This window comes from Hemiscyllium ocellatum, chromosome 6 (genome assembly GCF_020745735.1).
Source record: "Hemiscyllium ocellatum isolate sHemOce1 chromosome 6, sHemOce1.pat.X.cur, whole genome shotgun sequence".
NCBI classification, from domain to species: Eukaryota; Metazoa; Chordata; class Chondrichthyes; order Orectolobiformes; family Hemiscylliidae; genus Hemiscyllium; species Hemiscyllium ocellatum.
The window spans coordinates 18114626-18140894 of NC_083406.1; the positions used below are offsets into that span (position 1 = coordinate 18114626).

The 26269-nt window shown below is 41.3% G+C and overlaps 1 protein-coding gene across 2 annotated transcripts in view; it reads right to left on the bottom strand.

Moving 5' to 3' along the window:
* Positions 1-26269, bottom strand: part of pcca (propionyl-CoA carboxylase subunit alpha) — a 386004-nt gene that overhangs the window by 33777 nt on the left and 325958 nt on the right. Inside the window, exon 22 of one of the 2 annotated variants that reach the window (XM_060825847.1) lies at positions 2876-3016. In XM_060825847.1, coding sequence (XP_060681830.1) covers positions 2876-3016 — 141 coding nt within the window. Of the gene's footprint in view, positions 1-2875; positions 3017-4049; positions 4116-26269 lie in introns of those variants that run through there. The other variant, XM_060825848.1, reaches the window with a different exon arrangement.

Sequence of the window (26269 nt, forward strand, 5' to 3'; positions counted from 1 at the left end):
TCAGAGTATGAGGCTAATCATTTACGTCAGAGATGAGGAAAAACTACCTCATTCGGAGAGTTGTGAATCTTTGAAATCTTTTACCCTAGGCGGCTATGAATGCTGCATCATTGAATAAATTTAAAACTGGGATAGACAGATTTTTGATTTCAGGGAATCAAAGGATATGGAGAATGGGCTGAAAGGTAGCATTTGTGTTCAAATCAATTGTAATCATATTAAATGGTGGAACAAGCTTGATCTGCACTTGCTCCTACTTCCTGTATTCTTGTGAATTCTTCTAGCCTCTCAAAGAACATTGAAAAGAACATGCCAAAATGCTTTTGCAAGAAGAGAGATGGATGTTCAGTGAGTAAAAGGAAGTTGGGGGGAATGCGAAAGACAGAAGAGATGATCAGGAAAAGGTGGAACTACTGGAGTTTGAAAGCAAAGGTGTCAAAGTTTGATGGATTTCAAAAGAATTCCAGGAGCTTAACAATTGAAACATCAACCTCCGGTAATGGGAGTGGATGAGGCAGGGAACAAACACTGGACTGAAGGAAGCTGCAAGTAACAATACAACTACTCCAAGCAGAAGTGATTGGCTAATTTCCTCATGAATCATGCCTGGAGACCGCGCTATTGTAAGTAAATGGGATTGACTCTGCACATATCATTTATTTATGTAGCCATGCTTTTCGCTGGAGTCTTTGCAGCAGATGGGGTTCTGTATTCTGTCGCTTATAAAGACTCAATATAGACTATGTAGACTGATGTGAGCTATTTAGACAAGTGCTGTTTGTATAGTGAATAGGATTTATTTGTTTAGTAAATAGATCGTATTTTCTGTTAAACAGCCCATCCAGGGGTATCCTGGTCCCAGTGCTCTGCTACCAATCTAAAGCTGATAGAGTGGTGGCACAGGCAATTTGGATTGATGCCATCTGTAACCAGATAGCTACAGGATTAAAAGGATTAAAAGAAGCTTTGTTAAAGTTTACAGCATACCCAGTGCAAATTACTATTTAAAAGTCTAACTTCAGAAAGCAACATGTTAAAATTTAATTCTCAATGCTAAGTGTTTATTCAAAGAGACTGCATTAGAATTTGCAAAAAACAACACAGAATAAAGAAAATTGCAGCAGAGGAACAGGCCCTTCGGTCCTCCAAGGTTGCACTGATCCAGATCCTCTATTTAAACCTTTTTTCCAAAGATCTGTATCCCTCTGCTCGCTACCCATTCATCTATCTGGATACATCTTAAATGACGCTATCGCGCCTACTCTACCACCTCCAATGCGTTCCAGGCACCCAGCACTCTCTGCAAAAAGAACTTGCCACACATATCTCCCTTAAACTTTTCCCCTCTCACCTTGAACTCGTGACCCCTAGTAATTGGGTCTCCCGCTCTGGGAAAGAGATTCTTGCTATCCACCCCGTTAAGACCTCTCATGATTTTGTAGACCTTAATCACGTCCCCCCAACCTCTACCTTTCTAATGAAAATTATCCTAATCTAGTCAATCTCACTTCACAGCTAGTGCCCTCCATAGCAGGCAACATCCTGATGAACTTCCTCTGCACCCTCTCCAAAGCATCTACATACTTCTGATAATGTGGAAACCAGAACTGTACACAGTATTCCAAATGTGGCCAAACCAAAGTCCTGTAGAACTGTAATATGACCTGCCAACTCTTGTACTCAATATCCTATCTGATGAAGGAAAGCCTGCCACATGCCCGCTTGACCACTCCGTCAACCTGTGTTGCCACCTTCAGGGTACAATGGACTTGAACACCCAGATCTCTCTGTACATCAAGTTTCCCCAGGAGTTTTTCATTTTCGTATAGTTTGCTCTAGAATTGGATCTTCCAAAATGCATCACCTTGCAATTTGTTCCAATTGAACTCCATCTGCCATTTCTCTGCTCTTCTCTCCTATCTATCTATATTCTACTGCATTTTCTGACAGTCCCCTTCACTCCCCTTGCTACTCCACCAACCTTAATGTCATCTGCAAATTTGCTCATCAGACCACCTATGCCTTCCTCCCAATCATTTATGTAAATCACAAACAACAGTGGTCCCAGCACAGATCCCTGTGGAACACCACTGGTCAGAGTTCTCCGTCTTGAGAAACTCCCTTCCAGTACAACTCTCTGTCACATGTTGCCCAGCCAATTCTCTATCCATCTAGCCAGTACACCTGGACCACATGCAACTTCACTTTGCAGTTTACGTTTGTTATGGCGCACAGAAAGGTTAAATCTAATGTTAAATCAGTGGGCTATTGAATTAAAAGACAACTCAAAGCTCTAGTTAAGTGAGGTGTGATAAGATACCTGCTAGTTGTTAATCAGACCTGTACCTAATCAGGTTGCACATATGTTTGTGACACATCAGATATCCAAATAGCAAATGGTAGAAATAGAGTCTAGTCATTACACACTTTCTAAGTTTATAGCCACACAGTTATGCATTACCAGCACGAACCTCCAAAACCAAACACTATAGTTTCAATTTGATACTTTTTGAGGGAGCATAAATGAATCCTCAGCTGAGGTCCACCATTGAATGCAACTAAACTCTCATCTTACATACATTAAATAATGTCAGAAGTTTAAGGGGCAGGTTGATGTGTTTTAATCCAAGGTCTACTAAATAAGCAACATTCTTCAGAAATACAGTATAACTGAAATTGAGTGATACTCGTACATTGCAAAAAAAACTGTGAAGTATTGGAAAAGCAATGGGGTGGGGCACAGAAACAATACAGTTAATCAAGTAAAAGCTTGTGGTACAATGAGAGAAACAAAATATTGTAAAGATTAATACACTGGCAATGCACAGTAAGAACAATCAGTAAGACTAATGGAAGCTATCATAAAACTGCTTACCCGATCCCCAGGAGCAACACCAATGGTGACAACTGATCCTGGCATTGGCGATATCAAGATATTACTAGTGTCGTCCGTCTCTTTATCAAGCATATACTTATTCAGTTCTGCCGCTAACTTGGTCAATACTTGGACATTGTACTAAAAAGAGAGACAAGAAAGTATTCAGTTGTGCAATTAAAATGCTCCAGCTTCAATCACTTTCATATCTGTTTGTGTTTGCCCCATTTCTAAAACCCAGTTTACTCAAAAGGCAACTCTATTAACTACTGCTAAACAACAAACAAGTACCAGCCTTGGTGAGTGGATTCAAGGCCCATTGACAGACTTGAATACAAGATCTAAGCTGATGCTCCAATGTAGGATGGAGGGATTACTATACTCTTGGAAGTGCTACCTTTCGGGTGATATGTGCGACTGAGGTCCCACCAGTCCACTTAAGTGGATGTAAATATTCCAACAAGATTGTTTCAAAGAAACAAGAACAGAAACTGCTGGAAAGTATGGCAGCACCTGTGAAGAGAAATTAGAGTTAACGTCTCTGGTCCGGTGACCTTTTCTCAGAGAGGTCTGCTGTCAGACCTGCTGAGCTTATCCAGCAATTTCTGTTTTTGTTTCTGATTTACAGCATCACAGTCCTTTTGGTTTCTATTTCAAAGAAGAGCTGCTGCAATTCTTATAGTACAGCAGCAACCATACTTTAAAAATACTTTACTGGCTGGAAGACACCCTGGGGTTTTGAAAGGCATGGTAGAGACGCAAATATTTACTGGTCAACATTTTTGCATCGTGTTGCAAAGGTGGGTGTGCATCAAGACTCAGAAAAGAAGCCACATTTCCAACTCCGAATTAACCAAACAACACCCTTAGACAGGCAGATTTTGAGACTTATAGCAGAGTGTTCAATATTTGCTGATCAACTATATTAAATTTTAGAATGAAAAGTGTTCCATCACCCTATTCATGACTTCAAAAAGCTACAAAGAGCCAGTGAACTTTTACTTTTGAGGTACAATCACTATTCAAATGGAGCAGTCAATTTGTGCACAGCAAGATCTCACAAACAGTAATTTTATCATGTCCAGATTGTTATTTTTCAAAGGACAGACAATCATGCAAATTTATTCCAAAATTATCAATATGAAGATTGGTTTAATGGTTACCAGCAGTTCCTTCACATGGTGTAGGATTAGATTCTATGCCTACACATCCCATGCTGTAATTACCAATTTCAGAGATCCTGTGGGAGAAATCAGCCATTCTGTTATAACTCACTGCAAAAGAAGAGCTTTCTTCAATACAATTAATTCTGAAATCTTCAACGAAAAAAGTGATGACTCCCCTGTTTTGAATTTTCTCAATTCAGCTCCTTAATAAAAGAGATAAATGACTTTTGCAAGAAAATATACATCTCTGGTGGATTTTCGTTCTGAGGCTGTCATTTGCATAACACGCCCGTAGATGGCAGCAGTCACTGCTTAAGTTTGTTCCAACTCCAATTCATGTGTGAAATACGACTGAGTAGGAATTGAGGGAAATTACCAAGGAAATGATTTAACACTGTCATTTACTTCATACTTTGTCACTTTTCCCTTTGCTTTTGCCCAAGTATGCATATGTCCTCAGCATCTTCAGCTAGCACAGCATTAAAAGGGTTAACAGAGATCCTGTCCAAGAATAGCAGTACAATTTCTTTGCTGATTCAACAAGAGGCAACCCAGTGTGATTAACAAAGGTTTTACTCCTTTTCTTCCGCCATCCCCTCCCCCCACCGCCTGATCCCACAAGTTGACCCAGCTAGGCTGAAAACATTCTCCTTTCTTCTCTGCCCTTCCTCTGTAAGACTGAGTCTTTACAAAGGTCGAAATTGGAGAGGATTTTTAAAAATAAAGATGTTGTATTAATTTGATTTTATTTTACTCTTATCCATCTGTTGTTCATGATAATTCATGTGGCCCAGACTGGGAAACCACATTGTAATATGAAAGATCACATTCCGAATCTCATGGAGGTAGTCACTTCTCATTTGTGAGTCACAGAATTAAATCAGAGAGTGCAGAAGGAATTCATTCCCTCCATCATACCTGAACTACTACTTTGAAAGAACTATCTAAGTATCAAAGTAGTCAGAAATCCCCATTCATTTTCCTGATACCCACGCAATTGTGCCCCTAAAGCTCTGCTGCTGTTACAGTGTTGTACTGGGAGAAGCAGTGGCTATATTGTGCAAAATAAATACCCAGACAATTTGCATCTGATGGTGTTACCCAAGGGATAAATGTTGTCCATGACACCAGGGATACCCTTCCTGATCTTCGTCAAACTAGTGCCATAAAAGAAAGACTTTCATTTTAGCATTTCTCACGACCGCAGGCTGTCTCAAAGGGTTTTACAACCAATGAACTAATTTTGTTACTAGTGGCAGTCCTTGTTACACTGTACAGACAGACAGCCTGGCATAATTAATCTAATATATTGCTATTGCACCACTGAATTCTATAATTCCAAACGTTAACTCCTGTTGTTGAGTTTTAAGCTATTGAACAGGACCCAAAAGATGCTGGTGTTACAATTATGAAAGTTAAAAAAAACTATTGTGTTTTGGAATTATATTGTTAGGTGTTTGGTACATGAAGAGGTCATGTGATCTAATCTGCAGTCTGCCTGACAGTAAGCATGGGTAATTTAATTGTCAGAGATCAAAGGAAGGCATTACTGAGAAGAAGGCGCAATGTATTTACACTTGGAAACAACTGCAATTGTCTCCTGAATTCCCAATACAAAGGCTCTGAATTTCCCAAAATCTCAGAAATGTGTTGTAGGTATTGGTTGTAAACAGATATGTGATAAATCATTCATTTACTTCTGGCAGTTGAGACCAACAATAGTGAATTAGTACTTGTATCTGAATACGATGTACATGTGTTTCATGTTGCCACGGGGGAGTGAGAAAAATAAACTTTGTGATCAGGTTACAGGCTTCCGTACAAATCAATGAATATCATAGATGAACAGAAGCAGTTCTGAGTGGTCAGCAGAGGCAAAAGACTGCTTGGTTTTATGAGCTGAATGCAAGGTGTGATTGTCTCTCATCAAACAGCAGGTTGTAATCATCTAAGGATTCCAGGGGATTCAATCCAGCATGGCTAGGTGGAAGTGATTTGTCTGAACAGCTTTACTACCAGTGCTAGACTTACAGAACTCTCTGAAAACTGAGGAAAGCACCTGGGAAGTCATGGAAAGTTTCTACTTGGTGCAATGGGGACATGGCAATCCATTGGAAGCGGGACTATTTGCTAAAATGTCTGTACCTGCATGGAGAGAACAATGAGTGATTGGAATAAATGGGAGATATCACATTCTGTAGCTTAAAACTTAAGTTTCCCACACAAGCACATAAGGTTTAGTCAATAGTGCTTTTAGATATTTGTTCCAAAGCAAGTTTTAAAATGTGAAATTCACCTCATTGCTTTAGCTGTCAGCTGAGAGTTTGAGGCTCTTTTTGAAAATTTTAGGTGTCTTCGGGGATTTGTTTTTCAGTGATTGCGTAGGTCTCCTGGTTCTGTCTTTTAAAGGTCTTTCATTAACTTTACCTTATTGGATATGAAACACATGAGCAGTTTTCCTAAATGAAATGTGTGTTTGCATTTAACTTTAATTGAACTACGCTGACTGTAATGCTAAACTGCAATATTTCTTGGCATGTTCCGCATACTGAGGGCCAACAGCTGATTTGAGTTGAACAAAGTTTCAATTTCAGCCTCAAAGAAATCACTCGCACTGACAGCAAATCTGCAAAATTATTTTCCTTTCAAATGTTGTCAAACCACAGTTTAAAACTATCTTCTCATCCAAATACTGCCCTTGGCTTTTCCTAAGTGGAATGAGAGCAGAATTTACAGACAATGTTTCTGTAAGCTATTGGTGCGTGTATGGAATGAGCGGCCAGAGGAAGTGGTGGAGGCTGGTACAATTGCAACATTTAAAAGGTATCTGGATGGGTATACGATTAGGAAGGGTTTGGAGGGATATGGGCCAGGTGCTGGCAGGTGGGACTAGATTGAGTTGGGATATCTGATCGACATGGACATGCTGTACATCTCTATGACTGCTAAATCTAAAACTTCCAGCATAGAGGAACTAAATTTAGTTCATTTACAGTGAATGGGCAGGAAATTAATCATTCATGTCTTAATTTTTCACGGTCAGAGCTTGGGTCAACTTGGGCTTCATAATGTAACTTCCTGAGTCAAATGGTCATCAGTTCAAGTTCCATTCCAGATGCTTGAGCAGGTTACCTAAGCTGACACCCAGAGTGTTGTAGGCAGAGATGGGTATTGCAGATGTTGGAGATTAGAGTCAAGATTAGAGTGGTGCTGGAAAAGCACAGCAGGTCAGGCAACATCCGAAGAACAGGAAAATCGACATTTCAGGCATAAGCCCTTCATCAGGAGTCCTTCCCGATGAAGGGCTTTTACTTGAAATATCGATTTTCCTGCTCCTCGGATGCTGCCTGACCTGCTGTGCTTTTCCAGCACCACTCTAATCTTGTCCCAGAGCGTTGTGCTGAGGGAGTGCTGAAATCAAACCAAGGTCCTGTCAACCTTCTCAGGTGGTCATGAAAGATCTCATGGCCAGTATTTTGAAGAAGAGTAGAAGAATTATCCTTGATGTCCAAGCCAATATTTATCCTTTAATTAGCATCACAAAAACAGAACATGGGGCCATTACCATAATGCTTTTGCTGGGAATTTGCTGTGTGCAAACTAGCTGCTATATTTTTCAACATTACAACTGTGATTGCACTTCTAAAACAGATCGGATCTATCCAGCAAATAACAGTTTGTATAAGTATTTACTGTAATTTTATCCAGCACAAAGCCATTAAACGTTACACATTCTTTTAATTTCAAATTGAATTGCATTAAGTATATTTCTGGTTTAAATCTTGAAATCCTGCCAAATAACAAACAAATGTCTTCTTCAACCCAAAGGTGAAGTCAACTATAGCTAAGGTAGTTATAAAGTTAAATCTGTTGATGTATAACACAGGTAAGTTTGTTCATCAACAATGGAATTGGTGAGTGACGCATGAATCCTGAAAAATACCTGATGTTTGTAAGTTAGTTTCATTGTACATAGTCATATAAAAGTACAGCATGGAAAAAGACGCTTCGGTCTAACTTGTCCATGCCGACCAGATAGCCTAACCTAATCTAGTCCCATTTACCAGCACTTGGCCCATATTCTTCAAAACCCTTCCTATCCATATACCCATCCAGATGCCTTTTAAATGTAATTGTACCAGCCTCCGCCACTTCCTCTGGCAGCTCATCCCATACACGCACCACCCTCTGTGTGAAGAAGTTGCCCCTTAGGTCCCTTTTAAATCCCTCCCCACTCACCCTAAACCTATGGACTCTCTCCACCCACCCCCTCATCCCCCGGAGAAAAGACCTTGTCTATTATCCATGCCCCTCATGACTTTATAAACCTCTATAAGATCATCCCTCAGCCCCTGATGCTCCAGGGAAAACAACCCCAACCAATTCAGTCTCTCCCTATAGCTCAACTCCTCCAACCCTGGGAACATCCTTGTAAATCTTTTCTGAACACTTTCAAGTTTCACAACATTCTTCCAAGAGGATGGACACTAAAATTGCACACAATATTCTAAACGTGGCCTAACCAATGTGCTGTACAGCTGCAACATGATTTATAATCAATGCTCTGACCAATAAAGGAAAGCATACCAAACGCCTTCTTCACTATCCTATCTACCTGCGACTCCACTTTCAAGGAACTATGAACTTCACTCCAAGGTTCTTTATTTAGCACCACTTCCCAGAACCTTAGCAATAACTGTATAAGTCCTACCCTGATTTGCCTTTCCAAAATGCAGTGCCTCACATTTAAATAAATTAAACGCCATCTGCCACTCCTTAGCCCACTGGCCCATCTGATCTAGATCCCATTGTACGCTGAGGAAACCTTCTTCGCTGTCCACTACACCTCCAATTTTGGTGTCATCTGCAAACTTACTAACTATACCTCCTATGTTCACATCCAAATCATTTATATTTATGACGAAAAACAGTGGACTCAGCACAGATTTAAATTGTTGCACTCCACTGGTCATAGGCCTCCAGTTTGAAAAACAACCCTCCATCACCACCCTCTGTCTTCTACCTTCGAGCCAGTTCTGCATCCAAATGGCACATGCTCTAGCTGCTGATGTGACAAATCTGTGCTTCTCTAATTCAGGATGATGAAAGCATGTTCCCTAGAAGAGCAAAATCTCAAACTTAATTCTTAAAGAGAGATAAATGCTTGAACTCTAACTTTACACATCCTTAAATTTTGGTGAGAACATAATATTTGCTCCAAAAGAAAATACTTTGTTAATTAAAGCTGCATAGGATGACACCTCCTTTATGTTACATAATTTAGCCACTAGTATGCTGCAGTGCTAGAAATGTCAGGAATTACAAATCATCTGAATTATGTAACCATTCTCCCCGACTGTTTTTTGCGAGAGAAATAATCCTGCTTTTATCAGTTGGTCAACTTGAATGAATGAATGACTTTATTGCCACATGTATTTTAGAGTAAGAATACAGTAAAAAGCTTTCATTGGTTATTAAACTTCACTGACGTTGGATCATTTAAGGAGGAAAAAACTATAGCTTAAAGAGAGTCCATTGGTTCTGAGCCAGCTCACCACCATCAACGAAGCCTGCACGGTAACCCCTCCGCCACTGCTTCATCACGGTGTACAGCGGATGCAACCCTTCTTCCCAGAGTGAAGGATTCAATAATGAGAGGTCATGCTTTCAAGGAGAGAGGTGGAAAGTTTAAGGGGGATGCACACAGCATGTACTTCACACAGAGGGTTGTAGGTGTCTGGAACGCGTTGCCAGCAGAGGTGGTAGAGGCAGGCATTGTAGATTCATTTAAGATGCGTCTGGGCAGATGCATGAGTAGGTGAGGAGCAGAGGGATACAGATGCTTAGGAACTGGGCAACAGGTTTAGACAGTGGATTTGGATCGGCACAGGTCTGGAGGGCCGAAGGGCCTGTTCCTGGGCTGTAAATTGCCTTTGTTCAATGTCGGAGTCTCTGATTCTCAAGTGGGCCATATTATTCCACTATCGCCTCACCGCCTCCAGACTAATCAACACCAGAGTGGGTCTCTCACAACTGGTTCCACCTTGTCGATACCCTTCTGCGGCCGCTTTGTCACCGTCAGTGCTGGACCTAACCAAAAACAAAGTTGCCGATCCTCAGGCACCATCTTTTGCCGCTGGGCCTACCTCACTGAAGTCGGTTCTGCTCTTGTAGCAGCTAGCAAGTCCAGTGTCTGACCGGGAAAAGTGAGTTAGGACTCACTTGAGGTCTTTGCTGGGCCTACTCTTTTCCACACTGGGCTCGCATGAATTCCATAGTGGGCTCGCTCTCCTTCACTCTGGGCCCGCTTGATGTCCGCGCTGGGCCTGCTCAAGGTTCACGCACTGGTCCCACTCAATGTCTTTTGGTCATGCATTTTGTTTCCTAGACTTTGGGATGCAGTAAAATAGCATCAATTGCATTTCAATTAAGTAAATACATCTAGAATTAAAATAAATTGGCATCAGTAATGATGGCTCTGAAATTATCAGGCTGTTGTGAAAACCAATCTGCTTCCCTAACGTCCTTTGTATAAGGAAATTGACCATTCTTATTCAGTCTGGCCTGTACATTAACTCCTCTCTAAAATGCATGAGCAAATCATTCTGTTGAATCCAAAGTGGTGATTCACCACCACCATCTTCTCAAGTCCCTGGCATAAATGCCAACTCCTTGGCTAGCACAGTGATACCAATATACATTCTGGTTGAAGTCAGTCCAATAGCCTATGCTCACTAATTATATCCAAGCTGGTCAAAACCTTCTTGCTAAGCACTTCCAACTTGTTTCTCTCTGAGATCAATCATGCCTTCTTTGTGTTCTTTACTGTATTCCCGGTGACCCCAAATCTTAGTGCTGTCAGCAGCTCCAGAGGAAGGAACATCCTTCCACCAGGGGACAGAGGTCCAACTCTCCACCCTTTTAGCCTGCTTGCAGCACAATTCAATTGTGGGGTGGGCTACATCGCAGTCTGTCACTGGTTATTGATTTCTGGGAGGAGGGGGCAGCAGCAGCTGTCTGCCCACCCATAATAGTCTGTCCCAGGTGTGTAACAGGTTGTTAATTCATTGCAATCTCACACACAAAAAATTAAAAACCTATATATTTATATTTTCAATGCAAACAATTCAAACTTGCTCAAATATACTCGACCATCAATACGGTAAAGCTTGCTTTTCTGGACATCCTAAAATTAGTTACAGCCAATGAAATTCTTTAAAAATTATTGTTCTAAATAAGAAACACATCAGTCAATTTACACATTGAAAGTTCCCACAAATCTCAATGAAATAATAGCCAGATTATCTGTTAATCATGATATTAGCTGAAGGATAAATAGACATTGTTAGGTTTAATTTTGAAATATTGAAGTCAGATTTGAAATGAGATTCTATAAAATGTGAGAGTGATGGCTCATTAGGTCGCACTTTTGTCTTTGAATCAGATATTTGTGGGTTCAAATACCACACCAGAACTTGAGCACAAAATCCAGGCAAACCTTCTAGTGCTGGACTGTGAGAATGTGGTGATCACGAAAGGTGCTATGTAAATGCATTTCGCTTCTTTAAAGATGATTTACTGTCACCACATTTGGAGCTGTAGACAGGTATGGAATTGTTTTATCATAGAATGCCTGCAGTGTGGAAACAGGCCCTTCAGCCCAACAAGTCCACACCAACCCTCTGAAGAGTAACTCACCCAGACCCATTCCTCGACCCTATTATTCTACATTTACCCTGACTAATGCAACTAACCTATACAAACCTGAACACGATGGGCAATTTAGCTTGGCCAATTCACCTAACCTGCGCATCTTTGGACTGTGGGAGGGAACCCATGCAGATACAGGGAGAATGTGCAAACTCCACGCAGTCACCATGCCACCCCTTTGAAAACTATTAAAATGACATTACCTAGAGACTTGGGTGGTTTGGTAATCTGTTCTATGATATTACAAGTCACTTGAAGCTCATTTATTTATTGAACTGCCTTTTGTCATTTTGTGCAATTTTGGGAATTCTTGATGTAATTACATATCTCCATGCACTGAAATATTTCCCTGTAATATTTTCCATGTGACAGCGCCATCTTGAACTTTGCATGAGCAAGGAAATGTTTTTTTTTAGAACCAATCAAACGGTGGCACAGTGGCTCATTGGTTAGCACTGCTGCCTCACAGCACCAGGGTCCCAGGTTCAATTCCAGCCTTGGGTGACTGTCTGTGTGAAGTTTGCACATTCTCCCCGTGTCTGCGTGGGTTTCCTCCCACAGTCCAAAGATGTGCAGGTCAGGTGAATTGGCCATGCTAAATTGCCCATAGTGTTAGGTGCATTAGTCAGAGGGAAATGGGTCTGGGTGGGTTACTCTTCGGAGGGTCAGTGTGGACTGGTTGGGCCGAAGGGCCTGTTTCCACACTGTAGGAAAAATAATCTAATTTATCACCACACATATTCTGTATTGTGTCCAATGGAAGAGATCCAAAGATTTTCTTAAGTAAGATTCTACTTTGCATGATCATAGCAGCAACAGATCAGGTGCAATCATTATTTGCAATAAAAGTTTCTGAAGCATTAGTGACAACAACGCTAATAACTTTGACCACAACTGAAGGACAATGTTGACAATGTATAGTTCTTTGCCTGTACCATCTTTCATAAAGCCAACATATTTGAAGAAGCCTTTGGTCACCTATCCAAATGTCTCCAAATCCCAGAACTGTTACGAGTGCAGAAGGAGACCAATGAACCCACTGGGTCTGCACTGGCTTTTAACTTTGTGCCAATCACCTGCCTTCTCCCCATAAACTTCCTTTGCACATAGTTTCTATTTAAAGAATAATCCAAAGCTCTCTTGAATGCCACAATTTAACCTGCATTAACCACAATTTCAGTTAGTGCATCCCAAACCCCAATTACTCGTTGTTTCAAAAAGCTCTTATTAACCTTGCATTTGGTTCTTGTACAAAATACTTCAAAGCTGTCTCCTCTGGTTCTTGACCCATTTACATGTGTGAACAGTTTCTCCCTATTCACCCTGTTCAGACTTTTCATGATATTGAAACTTTCTATTTAAAAAAAGTATCTGTTTCTTAAATATATTCAGTGACCTGCCCTCCACATCCTCTGTAGTAGAAATGCTTCCTCAAAGTCATCATTGTCTCAGTTCTCAATGGCTTATCCTGTATTGTGAGGCTGTGTCCCCTGGTTCTATACTCCCCAATCAGGGGAAATGTTCTCCCTGCATCTCGTCTGGCCAGTCTGTTCGAATTGCACATGGCTCAATCAGATCTCTACGTTTCAATCAGATCCCCTTTCACTCTTCTTAACTCCAGCGAATGCAGGCCCAGTAACACCAATCTCTCATCATGTTCTGTCATTCCCAGCATCAGACAAGTGAACCTCTGCTGCACTTCTTCTATGTTAAATAAATCCAGGTAGAGAGACCAATATTGCACACACAATACTCCAGATGCAGTCTCACAATGCTCCATTTAAATGTAGTAAGGCATCCCTACTTCTGATTCCTCTTGCAATGAAGACCAACATCCCATTTGCCTTCCTAATTGTTTGTTGCACTGCTGGTTTACTTTCATTGTCTAGTGTGCAAGGACAGAGAGATCCTTTTGTAGGGATCACATTTCCCAATCCACCACCCTTCAAATAATACTGCCTTTCTGTTTTTTTTTCACACCGAAGTGTATAACTTCACATTGATCCACGCGATATTACATCTGCCATGTGTTTGCCTACACACTCAATTAGTCTAGATCACCCCAAATTCCCCTTGCAAACATCTCACAACTCACACTCCCATCTAGTTTTATGATCAAGCAAAGTTGAAACTACTGTCTTTGATACCCTCATTCAAGTCATTTATTTATGTCATAAAAAGATGGGGCCTAAACACTGATCCCTGTGGACTAGTAATCTGCCACTGGAAAAAGACACATTTTTAAGTGGATTGTGGAATGTGTTGCATTAGACACTAGCCTTTCGCATTTGGGAACTGTGTTCAAATCCAAGCTGCACTAACAAAATGAGAAGCCTCTGCTTACGTTGGAAAAGCCTTAACTGAAATGAATCTGAATACTTCCAGTCAAATTCCTATTGAAAATGGCATCACAATGCTGACTTCCCGAGATTCCTTCATACCTGAAGTGAAACTATTCATGCAAACTTTTTCTAATATATTCACATTCTTCTCTTAATGTGGCATGCAGCACCTGTATACAATACTCCTGCAGGGGCTAAATCAGTGTTTTATAGAAGTTTATCATAAACTCCCTGCTCTTGGGCTAAATGCTCTTCCATGAAACCTAGAGTACCATATTCTTTATTAATGGCTCTCTCCCTCTGTTCTGCCGCTTTTAATATACATCCAAGATTTTCTGCTCCCGCCAACCCTTTAGAAGAGTACCCTTTATAGCATACCGTATCTCCACGTTCTTTGTTTCAAATGCATTATCATACACTTCTCCACATTGACCTTCAATTGCTATTTATCTGCCCATTGCACCAATTTGTCAATGTCTTTGTGAAGTTTCACACTGCCCCACTACACAGTTAACAATTCTCTGAAGTTTTGTGTCATCTCCAAACTACCAAGATCTGGATTGTTTATATATTTCTGGAAAACAAGGGTCCCAAAACCAACCCTTGGTGAATTTCACTGCAAACATTCTTCCAGCCCAAAGAAATACCTTTAAATATTACACCCTGTTTCCTAGCCCTCAGCAAATGTCAATTTTATTTCATGATCAATATCCTTCCTAGATCCCGCACTGCACTATATCGAATGACTTTTGGAGCTCCATGTACACACAGCTCAACAAATTTCCCCAAACATTCCTCAAATAAAAGGAAAATAGTACAAATACTGGAAATCTTATATAACAGCAGAAGGTTGGGTTGGAGCTCAGCAGGTCCTGATCTGACCTAGTCCCACCTGCCAGCACCTGACCCATATCCCTCTAAACCTTTCCTATTCATTTACCCATCCAGGTGCCTTTTAAATGTTGTAATTGTATCAGCTTCCACCACTTCCTCTGGCAGCTTGTTCCATACGCGCACCACGCTCTGCATGAAAAAGTTACCCCTCAGGTCCTTTTTAAATCTTTCTCTTCTCACCTTGAACCTATGCCCTCTAGTTTTGGACTCTCCACTCTATGAAAAAAGACCTTGGCTATTCACCCTATCCATGCCCCTCCTGATTTTATAAACCTCTACAAGATCACTGCTCAGCCTCCAATGCACCAGGGAAAAAAAGCCCAGCCTATTCAGCCTCTCCTTAAAACTCAAACCCTCCAACCCCAGCAACATCCTTGAAAATCTTTTTTGCATCCTCTCAAGTTCAACAACATCCTTGAAGGGCAAACAGAATTGTACACAGTATTCTAAAAGTGGCCTCCCCAGTATGACCTCTCAACTCCTAGACTCAATGCACTGACCAATGGTGGCAAGCGTGTGAAACGCCTTCTTCACTACCCTGTCAACCTGTGACTCAACCTACAAGGAACTTTGAACCTGCACCGTTAGGTCTCTTTATCCAGCAACACTCTCCAGGGAACTACCATTAAATGTAGAAGTCCTGTGCAGGTTTGCCTTACCAAAATGGAACACTTCACATTTACCTAAATTAAACTCCATTTGCCTTTGCTCGGTCCATTGGCCCATCTGATTAAGGTCCTGTTGTACTCTGGAGATAATCATCTTCACTGTCCATGAAACCACTTATTTTGGGGTCATCTGCTAACTCATTAACCATACTTCCTATATTCACAACCAAAACAGTGGACCCAGCACCAATCCTTGTGACCCGCTGGTCACAGGCCCCTCGTCCAAAAAGCAACCCTCTCCCTCGGTCTCCTGCATTCAAGCCAATTTTATGCTGGCATCATCAACCATTCTGTGCCGGAAACAGCTTAGTCTAACCTTCCTTTCTGTAAAGCAAACATCTTTATAAAGTTCCTAGTATTAAGAATTTCAATCTCCTGATCCTTCTTGGAATGTAGCACAAGAAAACATGTTGTGTTGAGAATGAGATCTGGGAAGCATAGAAAAGATCGCTGTCAAATTGAAAGTTAAGCTAAGAATCAAGCGAGTTGTTGCAAGGCAAGATCAGTGCCTAATACAATCAGAAGAATGGTCAAGGCAGATTGAGAGAGGCTGGACAAGCAGAGAGTCTGCAATCCTGCAAACGAGTGCGATTGTGGTTTGCCGACTGTATCATGGTGAAGAAAGATGGATCTGTACACATCGCCTCTAATTTTAACATCACATCAATCCAATGCAGTGAACTGAGCAGTATCCTTTGCCTTTAATCAAGTTGCAGGACTAGCCAGCTTTTCAGTGGAATTCTTGATAGTCAAGTCTGTCTCCAGATGACTACTGATCCTGTGTCACAGAAATACTTAATGATTCTAACATAAAGAACAATTCAAATACAAGAGACTTTCATTTGGAATCACATCTGTACCTCATAGTCATAGAGATATACATCACAGAATCAGACCCTTCAGTCCAATTCGTTCATGCCAACCAAATATTCCAACCTCATCTAGTCCCATTTGCCAGCACTTAGTCCACATCCCTCAACCCTTCCTATTCATATACCCATCCAGATGCCTTTTAAGTGTTGGAATTGTACCAGCCTCCACCAATTCCTCTGCTCATTCCATACAAGCACCACTCTCTGTGTGAAAAAGTTGCTCCTTAGGTCCCTTTTATATCTTTCACCTCTCACCCTGAACATATGCCCTCTAGTTCTGGACTCTCCCATCCCAGGGAAAAGACCTTGCCTGCTTATCCAATCCATGCCCCTATAATTTTATAAACCTCTATAAAGTCACGCCTCAGCCTCCGACGCTCCAGGAAAAACAGCCCCAGCCTATTCAGATTCTCCCTATGGCTCGAATCCTCCAATCCTGGCAACATCCTTGCAAATATTTTCTGAACCCTTTCAAGTTTCACAACATCCTTCCAATAGGAAGGAGACAAGAACTGCACCGTCTTATTCCAACATGTCATAGATCATATTTTCAATGGATTGGGAGGAGTTGATATTTTCATGGAGAGAAAAGAAAAAGAGCATCTCCAGAATTTACTCTGCAGGGACTTGAAGATTATGGCCTGGAGGAAGTGAATTTCAAGGTGGCAAATAGGGTGTCAACCAAGTGAGCTCATTGTCCTGGAGGTGTTGAGGCAAGGATGCCAACTCAATATCCTTGGATATAGGGTTTTTAGGCAGGATAGAGCAGGAGATTAAAAATAAATTTAACTGGAAAGGAGCCAATCACAGCTGATGGGAAGGATGACATACTAAATTAAGAATTAAATGTGGCTACATGGGTTAAGTTCAGAAACAAAAAAGGGGTAACCACACTGTAAATTGTGTACTACAGACCTGTAGTTGAAGAGTGTTAGGGGGAAAATATGTCGACAGTTTTTGAGCGCCAAAACAATAGGGCAATAACAATGCAGAAATATCAAGTGTGAAAGGTACAAATGGTACAAAATTCATCTACTGCCATTGAAGAGATGTGTTTTAGTTAGCAAATAAAAGGCTAACTTATGAAATGAAGCTGAAGCAGATCGACAAAATAGCAGTGGACGACCACTTTGGAGACAGCGATCACAATACAGTTAGATTGAGCATCAATATAGAAAGGGACAAAAGTCAGAACAAGAGTAAAAGATCTAAACTGTGGGGAGGCAAACTTTACCAAGATGAGGGATGATCTGGCAAAGGTGCACTGGTTACAGATGTCAGTGTAAATCTGTGGGAGGTCTCCAAACGTAAGTTTCTATGGGGACAGTGTAAACAAATGTGGTCCTGCCACATCCATGTTCCCTAGTCATCCAGAAGCATTAGGCCAAGACAAAAAATGCAGAAAAACAAAATTAATGACATTCTCAAAAAAGTAATATTTTGAGCTTAAAGGAGCATAGAAAGTACAGCGAGTTGTATCCAGGTTGACAGGGTTGTTAAGAAGGCACACGGTGTATTGGCTTTTATTGGTGGAGGGATTGAGTTTCGGAACCATGAGATCATGCTGCAGATGTACAAAACTCTGGTGCGGCCACAATTGGAGTACTGCATATAGATCTGGTCACCGCATTATAGGAAGGATGTGGAAGCTTTGGAAAGGGTTCAGAGGAGATTTACTAGGATGTTGCCTGGTATGGAGGGAAGGTCTTACAAGGAAAAGCTGAGAGACTTGATACAGTTTTTGTTAGAGAGAAGAAGGTTGAGCGGTGACTTAATTGGAGACATATAAGATAATCAGAGGGTTAGATAGGTTGGACAGTGAGAGCCTTTTTCCTCAGATGGCGATGGCTAGCATGAGGGACATAGCTTTAAATTGATGATAGACATAGCTCAGATGTTAGAGGTAGTTACTTTACTCAGAGAGTAGTTGGGGAGTGGAACACACTGCCTGCAACAATAGTAGACTCACCAACTTTAAGGGCATTTAAATGGTTACTGGATAAATATGTGGATTAAAATGGAATGCTGTAGGTTATATGGGCTTCGGATTGGTTCCGCAGGTCAGCGCAACATTGAGTGCGGTGTCACAAAACATGGAACGGGTCCCACAATCTGAATCTGGGCTTTGGTCCTCACAACAACGAGGTAGCAAACAGCCCTTCTGAGACTGTCTATTTTCAGATTTCCTTTTAAAAGTTTCAGTTTCAAGGGTATTTAGGGATGTCACATTGCCAGCAAAACCGACATCCCAATAATGAAATTTGTAAAAATTTGAACACAGAATGATTAGTCCGGGCCCTTGGTTTATTAGTCTCTACTGTATTGAGAACGTGATTTAGGATGGCATATTTTCTTCCTTAAAGACTGTCAGATGGATTTTTACAATAAATGATTGCTGTCTGCTCATCAGAACTGAGACAGTTTCATTTTCAAGTTTTGGAAAAAAATGTATTTATTTCCTATGTAATTATAAATATGTCATTATTGCAACAGACAGGTATTTTTGTTGATTTCCAATGCATACTGTCACAAACATTTCTGAAGCACTCTCAGCAAAATTAATTTTCCCCTTCTTTTCACATTCAGTGTCTATATAAAGTAAACCTTGAGACAACCAGCTAGACCGTAAGTTACACGCAATATGCAGCTCCCCTTAGATTGCCAGAGAAAACTATCTAATATAATTATGTGACATTTCTGATTTTTTTTCATACTGTCTATGCTAGTACGTCTTCTTAAGTGAGATTGTCCAATCTTTGTCAATTATGGGTGGTTTTGTGCTGGGTGACTGCTTGGAACCAAGATTGAAGTTACTGAAGCTCATTTTATTTAAGAAACAGTGTGTGGCATCATCACCTCAAAAGGTGAACTGGACTGAAGCAACAGCCGGTAAATCTGCACTATTACATTTCCCACATTTCTAACATTCTCAATTTTTAAAATCAAATCCACAAAAAAGATTTTGGCCATTCGACTCAACTGACCTACGGTACTGTTTGCTTTCTAGACAGGTTTCGTCCAACCTCAACTCATCTCACCTTATTCGTATATCCACCTACTCCTCTCAGCCTCATTTACTTATCTCCACTTAAATGTATCAATACTATTCACCTCAAACACTTCTTGTCACGGTAAGTTCCACTTTTTCTCACCTCTCTAGATAAAAGAAGTATCCCCCGAACTTCGTGCTGAACTTTGAATCTGGCCTCAAATCAATAAGATCTCTACATATCCAACAATAGTAATATCATCATGCAGAGTATGCAATCAAGAATCACAGGAAGTGAAATGCATGGATGAATCATAACCTTTTCATTGTATTTTAGATAAAGCAAAATGAATAATTCAGACAAGCACATGGGATTAAAGTATCAAATGGAATATTACAATTGAACTTCCAAGAAATCCTTAAAAACTTGTGAACCTTTTTAAATTATAATGAGGAAAATTGACATTTCGTAAATATGAATTAGTTTTCAGGGCCAGAGAGGTTACTGATAAGAGACAATTAACCCAATTACAAGTAAATGAATAAAGCTTATTTTTTGAAAGGTTCTTACATTGAACCTAATAGCATAAAAAGGTCAGATACCTGTCAGTTCAGTGTTTTTTTAAATGATTATAGTCTGCAGTCCATCAAGAAAACACCATATGAGGAAATGTAAACTTTTGGATTTCCACATTTAACTGCGAATGTGCAGAATCCAGACACGACTGAAAACCTCAGGAAGTGCAAACACAGCAAACACTGATGGCTTTGCTTTCATTATACTGTGAGTGTAATATGGAGAGTATGGTGAACTCAGCCCGGACAATCACAAAGGCCAACCTCCCATCTACTGAATCCATCTACCAGGCCTGCTGTCAAGGAAAGGCCGCCAGCATTCTCAAAGATCATCCCACCCTGGCAATGCTTTTCTACAATCTCTACCATTGGGGAGAAGATACAGGAGCCTAAACACACGCACCAGCCGGTTTCAGAACAGTTTCTACTCTACTGTTGTTAGAATAGTGAATGGACTCACAAACTCTTAGCATGCACCTGTACCTGTGTTTTGGATTTTGCCACTGTTTATCTATTATTTACTTATCTATGCTAGTTAGCCATGTGATCTGCCTGTGTTGCTCCCAAGACTAAGCTTTTCACTGTGCCTCAGTACACGTTGACAATAAATTGAATTCAATTCAATGAAACTTAGGCCGATAACATTTTATTCAAATAGAATGTGGCATTTTGAATACAGACATATTACTGATAGCAAAGGGAGGAAATCTTACCTGAACAAAGCAAAGAAAACTGCAGGCAAAGTGACAATTAATCCTAGTTGAACATCAAGGCATACTCGCTCCACAATCTAATTTTAAATTGGCCCACTGCACTGAAGCAATTGTTATAAATGTATAAATCTCTCTTTCTCCTCCATAAGAAACTACAAAGCCGATGCACGTGCATGAAATAAGTGGTGAACTGGGTACAACTGGAAGGCTGTGAGATGTGTACAGCTGCAATCACTGGAGCAGCCTGTTAGCATAATGCTTTGACAACTCCATCAGTGAAATCTCAAGGTAGCTGTCAATCACAATGCATCATTTAATCCAACAACACTCTAAGGAGTTCTGGATAACCACATGACAGCACATCTACAGCTCTATTTATAGACATGCCCAGTTGTTTAGCACTGCTGTTGTAATTAGAACAAAGCTACAGGTTTGAATATATTCAGATGTTGTGTTTCTTTCCTCTTCTGTGTTTCCACATACTGTGATCTTCTTTTACTGCATTATGCAAAATTCAAAAGTCTGCATTTCATTCAGTCAATATGAGCATACAGCACCTCAGTTGCAGCTATCTCAGTTTGATGAATTGTGCAGCATAGAAAGATAGATCCACTTCACATTAACCAGCAGATGAATCAGGACAAACACTTATTTTAATTCCAAAGAAGTGAAAGCAGTGGCTGGGGCATTTAGCATAGCCTTTAATGCAGAGCACGATGCTAATTGTGCTCCATTATCTCTAAACTGCTTGCTTTGTTGTATTAATCACAGTGCTAATTGATGTAAAGAAAGAGATATAGCCACAGGCAAGAAAGCATATGAACGAGAAGCAAAGATGGCGGAGAAAGAATTATCAAGCAAAACCATATACAGAGAAGACTCGCCTTTGAAAAAACTTCCTCTTAACCATAAGTGATACTTCACTGACTGACATACTAACTGCATGTAGAAAGTTAATTTAGCTTACTTTACATTCTTCAACACATTCTTCAAACTTCTGGGCCAGTGTTGAATAAGAAACAAAAGCAACACATTGACTAAAGATTCCTGACTTGTAGATACACACTGCAGAAACATTACAATACAGAAGGAGGACATTTAGCCCATTGCATTTATGTTGACGGTCCAACTGAAAAACTCACTTAGAGCCATTTTCCTGCCTGAACTACCCTTGTTCAATAACCTTCTGTATTATTCATGTTAAGTAATTGTATAATCTGTATTTAAATACCTCAATTGAATACCAAATATATTACCAAAACAATAAGATAAATAATACAAAACTACAAGATCAAAAGAAATAAAATAAAATTTGAGGGGAAACTTGCAAGTAATATCAAGGTGGACAGAAAGAGCTTCTTGAAATATATTAAAAAGAAGAGAAAGGCCAAAGTTAACATTGGTTTCTTACTGAATGAGGCTGGGGCAATAATAATGGAAAACCAGAAGATTGACAGGAGTTGAAAGAAAAACCTCTTATCAGTATTCACAATAGAAGACATGAAGAGCATTCCAAAATTACTAAATAATCAAGGGGCAAGAGGAAAGGAAATAAATGCAGTAACTATCACCTGAGAAACAGTGCTAGGGAAACTACTGGAGCTAAAGACCAATGAGCATCCTGGACCTGATGCATCCTCAGATGTTAAAGGAAATACCTACACAAATAGTGGATGCACTTGTAGTAATCTTCCAAGAATCCTTAGATTCTGTAAAAGTCCCAGAAGATCAAAAAACTGACAATGATATTCAATAAGGGAAGGCAATTTTTAAAGAAGTAACTATAAGCCAGTTAGTGTCATGTCTGTTATTGGAAAATCTATTATAAATGGTGCAACAGCACAGCATTTAAAAATACATAATATATACTTTAACATGTGATATTTTATCAGCATGACTTCACAATGAGAAAATCAAGCCTGACAAATTAAAACTTCTTTTCAATTTTTTATGAGTCTATTTTTCTAGAGACACGGCTGTGGCATCACAGATGGCCTCCTGAGTTTATTAGAATTCTTTGAGTAAATTACCAGCAGGATTGAGAAAGGGCAAGCAGAGGATGTCATATATTTTGCTTCTCAGAAGGCATTTGATAAGGCATCATACAGTAGACTACTTAATAAGATGTGTTGGATGATTTGGAGATGCTGGTGTTGGACAGGGGTGTACAAAGTTAAAAATCACACAACACCTCACTCTCTCGGCGGAGCAGGTAACGGCTGTCTGGTGGTGTTTTTTAAGTCGCAGGTATAGTCCAGTTTTTGTTTTTTAACGGCTCAAATTTAAAGTTTTTTTTAAGCGCCTAGCGGACCCGGAAGCTGGTGTCGCGCTAGCTTACCTGGGAAGGTTTTTTTTTCTTATAAAAGCGCACAGGCGAGGAACCCGAGGCACTAGAGGGGTAGAGCCTCCCACCCGCCTTCTTCCTCTAACCTAATAATAAGACCTGTTGTGGTAAGCAGGTAAGTGCTGCATTTTGCTTGTTTGATTCTTTAGATCTAGTTTTTTTTAAAGTTTACCTTTTAGAGGGATGGCAGCGAAGGCAGTGCAATGTTCCTCTTGCAACATGTATGAGGTGAGGGAAGCCATTAGCGTCCCTGCTGATTACACTTGCAAGAAGTGCACCCATCTCCAGCTCCTCCAAGACCGTGTTAGGGAACTGGAGCTGGAGTTGGATGAACTGCGGATCATTCGGGAGGCAGAGATGGTCATAGATCAGAGCTTTAGGGAAGTAGTTACTCCGAAAGTTACAGAGAGATGGGTGACAGTGAGGGGGAGTGGGAGGAAGCAGCCAGTGCAGGGACCCCCTGCGGTCATTCCCCTCAAGAACAAGTATACCGTTTTGGATACTTGTTGGGGGGATGACTTACCAGGGGTAAGCAATGAGGTTCAGGCCTCTGGCACGGAGCCTGGCCCCGTTGCTCAGAAGGGAAGGGTGGAGAAAGGTAGAGCGATAGTTATTGGGGACTCAATAGCGAGGGGCACAGATAGGCGGTTTGCGGGGGCGACAGAGACTCACGATTGGTATGTTGCCTCCCAGGTGCAAGGGTACGTGATGTCTCTGTTCGTGTTTTCTGGGTCCTTAAGGGGGAGGGGGAGCAGCCCCAGGTCGTGGTCCACGTTGGCACCAACGACATAAATAGGAAGAGGGGTGAGGATGTTAGGCAGACTTTCAGGGAGCTAGGTTGGAAGCTCAGAGCTAGAATGAACAGAGTTGTTGTCTCTGGTTTGTTACCCGTGCCACGTGATAGAGAGTCGAGGAATAGGGAGAGAGAGAAAACAGTTAAATGCGTGGCTACAGGGATGGTGCAGGAGGGAGGGATTCTGGTTTCTGGACAACTGGGGTTCTTTCTGGGGAAGGTGGGACCTCTATAAACAGGATGGTCTACACCTGAACCTGAGGGGCACCAGTATCCTTGGGGGGAGGTTTGCTAGTGCTCTTTGGGAGGGTTTAAACTAACTCTGCAGGGGCATGGGAACCTGGACTGTAGCTTTAGGGTACAGGACCTTGAGTGTAGGGAGGTTATGAATAATGCAGCGATCTCGAAGGAGGGTGCCTGTAAACAGGAAGGTAGCTTGAAGTGTGTATACTTCAATGCCAGAAGTATAAGAAATAAGGTAGGTGAACTTGCAGCGTGGGTTGGTACCTGGGACTTCGACGTTGTGGCCATTACAGAGACGTGGTAGAACAGGGACAGGAATGGCTGTTGCAGGTTCCAGGGTTTAAATGTTTCAGCAGGGTCAGAGATGGGGGTAAAAGAGGGGGAGGTGTGGCATTGCTTGTCAAGGATAGTATTACAGCGGTGGAAAGGACGATGGAGGAAGACTTGCCATCTGAGATGGTTTGGGCTGAGGTTAGAAATAAGAAAGGTGAGGTCACCCTGTTAGGAGTTTTCTACAGGCCTCCTAATAGTCCGAGAGAAGTAGAGGAAAGTATTGCGAGGATGATTCAGGAGAAGAGTGAAAGTAGCAGGGTGGTTGTTATGGGGGACTTTAACTTCCCAGATATTGACTGGGAAAGCTATAGCTCGAGTTCATTAGATGGGTCGGTGTTTGTCCAATGTGTGCAGGAGGGTTTCCTGACCCAATATGTAGACAGGCCAACAAGAGGTGAGGCTATACTGGATTTGGTTCTAGGTAATGAACCAGGCCAGGTGTTAGACTTGGAGGTAGGTGAGCACTTCGGGGACAGTGACCACAACTCGGTGACTTTTACTCTAGTGATGGAGAGGGATAAGTGTGCACTGCAGGGCAAGAGTTATAGCTGGGGGCAGGGAAATTATGATGTGGTGAGGCATGACTTAGGATGCGTGGATTGGAAAAATAGGCTTCAAGGGAAGAACACAAATGATATGTGGAGATTGTTCAAGGAACAGCTATTGGGTGTCCTTGATAAGTATGTACCAGTCAGGCAGGGAGTAAAGGGTCTTGCGAGGGAGCCGTGGTTTGATAAGGAATTGGAATCCCTTGTGAAAGGGAAGAGGGCGGCCTATGTAAAGATGAGGCGTGAAGGTTCAGTTGGGGCGATTGAGAGTTATAAGGTAGCCAGGAAGGATTTAAAGAGAGAGCTAAGAGCAGCGAGAAGGGGACATGAAAAGTCCTTAGTTGGTAGGATTAGGGAAAACCCAAAGGCTTTCTATAGGTATGCCAGGAATAAAAGGTTGACTAGGGTAGGTATCGGTCCAGTCAAGGATAGTAGTGGGAAGTTGTGCGTGGAGGCGGAGGAGATTGGAGAGACACTAAATCAATACTTTTCGTCAGTATTCACTCAGGAACAGGACACTGTTGCTGATGTGAATATTGAGTCACAAGTGATTAGAATGGATGACCTTGAGGTATGTAGGGAAGAGGTCTGGGGAATACTGGAAAGGATGAAAATAGATAAGTCCCCTGGGCCTGATGGCATTTATCCTAGGATCCTTTGGGAAGCTAGGGAGGAGATAGTGGAGCCATTGGCCTTGATTTTTATGTCGTCATTGTCTACGGGAATAGTGCCAGAAGACTGGAGGATAGCGAATGTGATCCCCTTGTTCAAGAAGGGGAGTAGGGATATCCCAAGTAACTATAGGCCAGTGAGTCTCACTTCTGTTGTGGGCAAAGTCTTAGAGAGAATTGTAAGGGATAGGATTTATGAACATCTGGATAGGAATAATGTGATCAAGGATAGTCAGCATGGTTTTGTGAAGGGCAGGTCGTGCCTCACAAACCTTATTGAGTTCTTTGAGAAGGTGACCAAAGAAGTGGACGAGGGTAAAGCAGTAGATGTGGTTTATATGGATTTTAGCAAGGCGTTCGATAAGGTACCCCATGGTAGGCTAATGCAAAAACTACGGAGGTATGGCATTGAGGGTGCATTAGAGGTTTGGATTAGGAATTCGCTGGCTGGAAGGAGACAGAGGGTAGTAGTTGATGGTATAGGTTCGTCTTGGAGTGCAGTTACTAGCGGTGTTCCACAAGGATCTGTTTT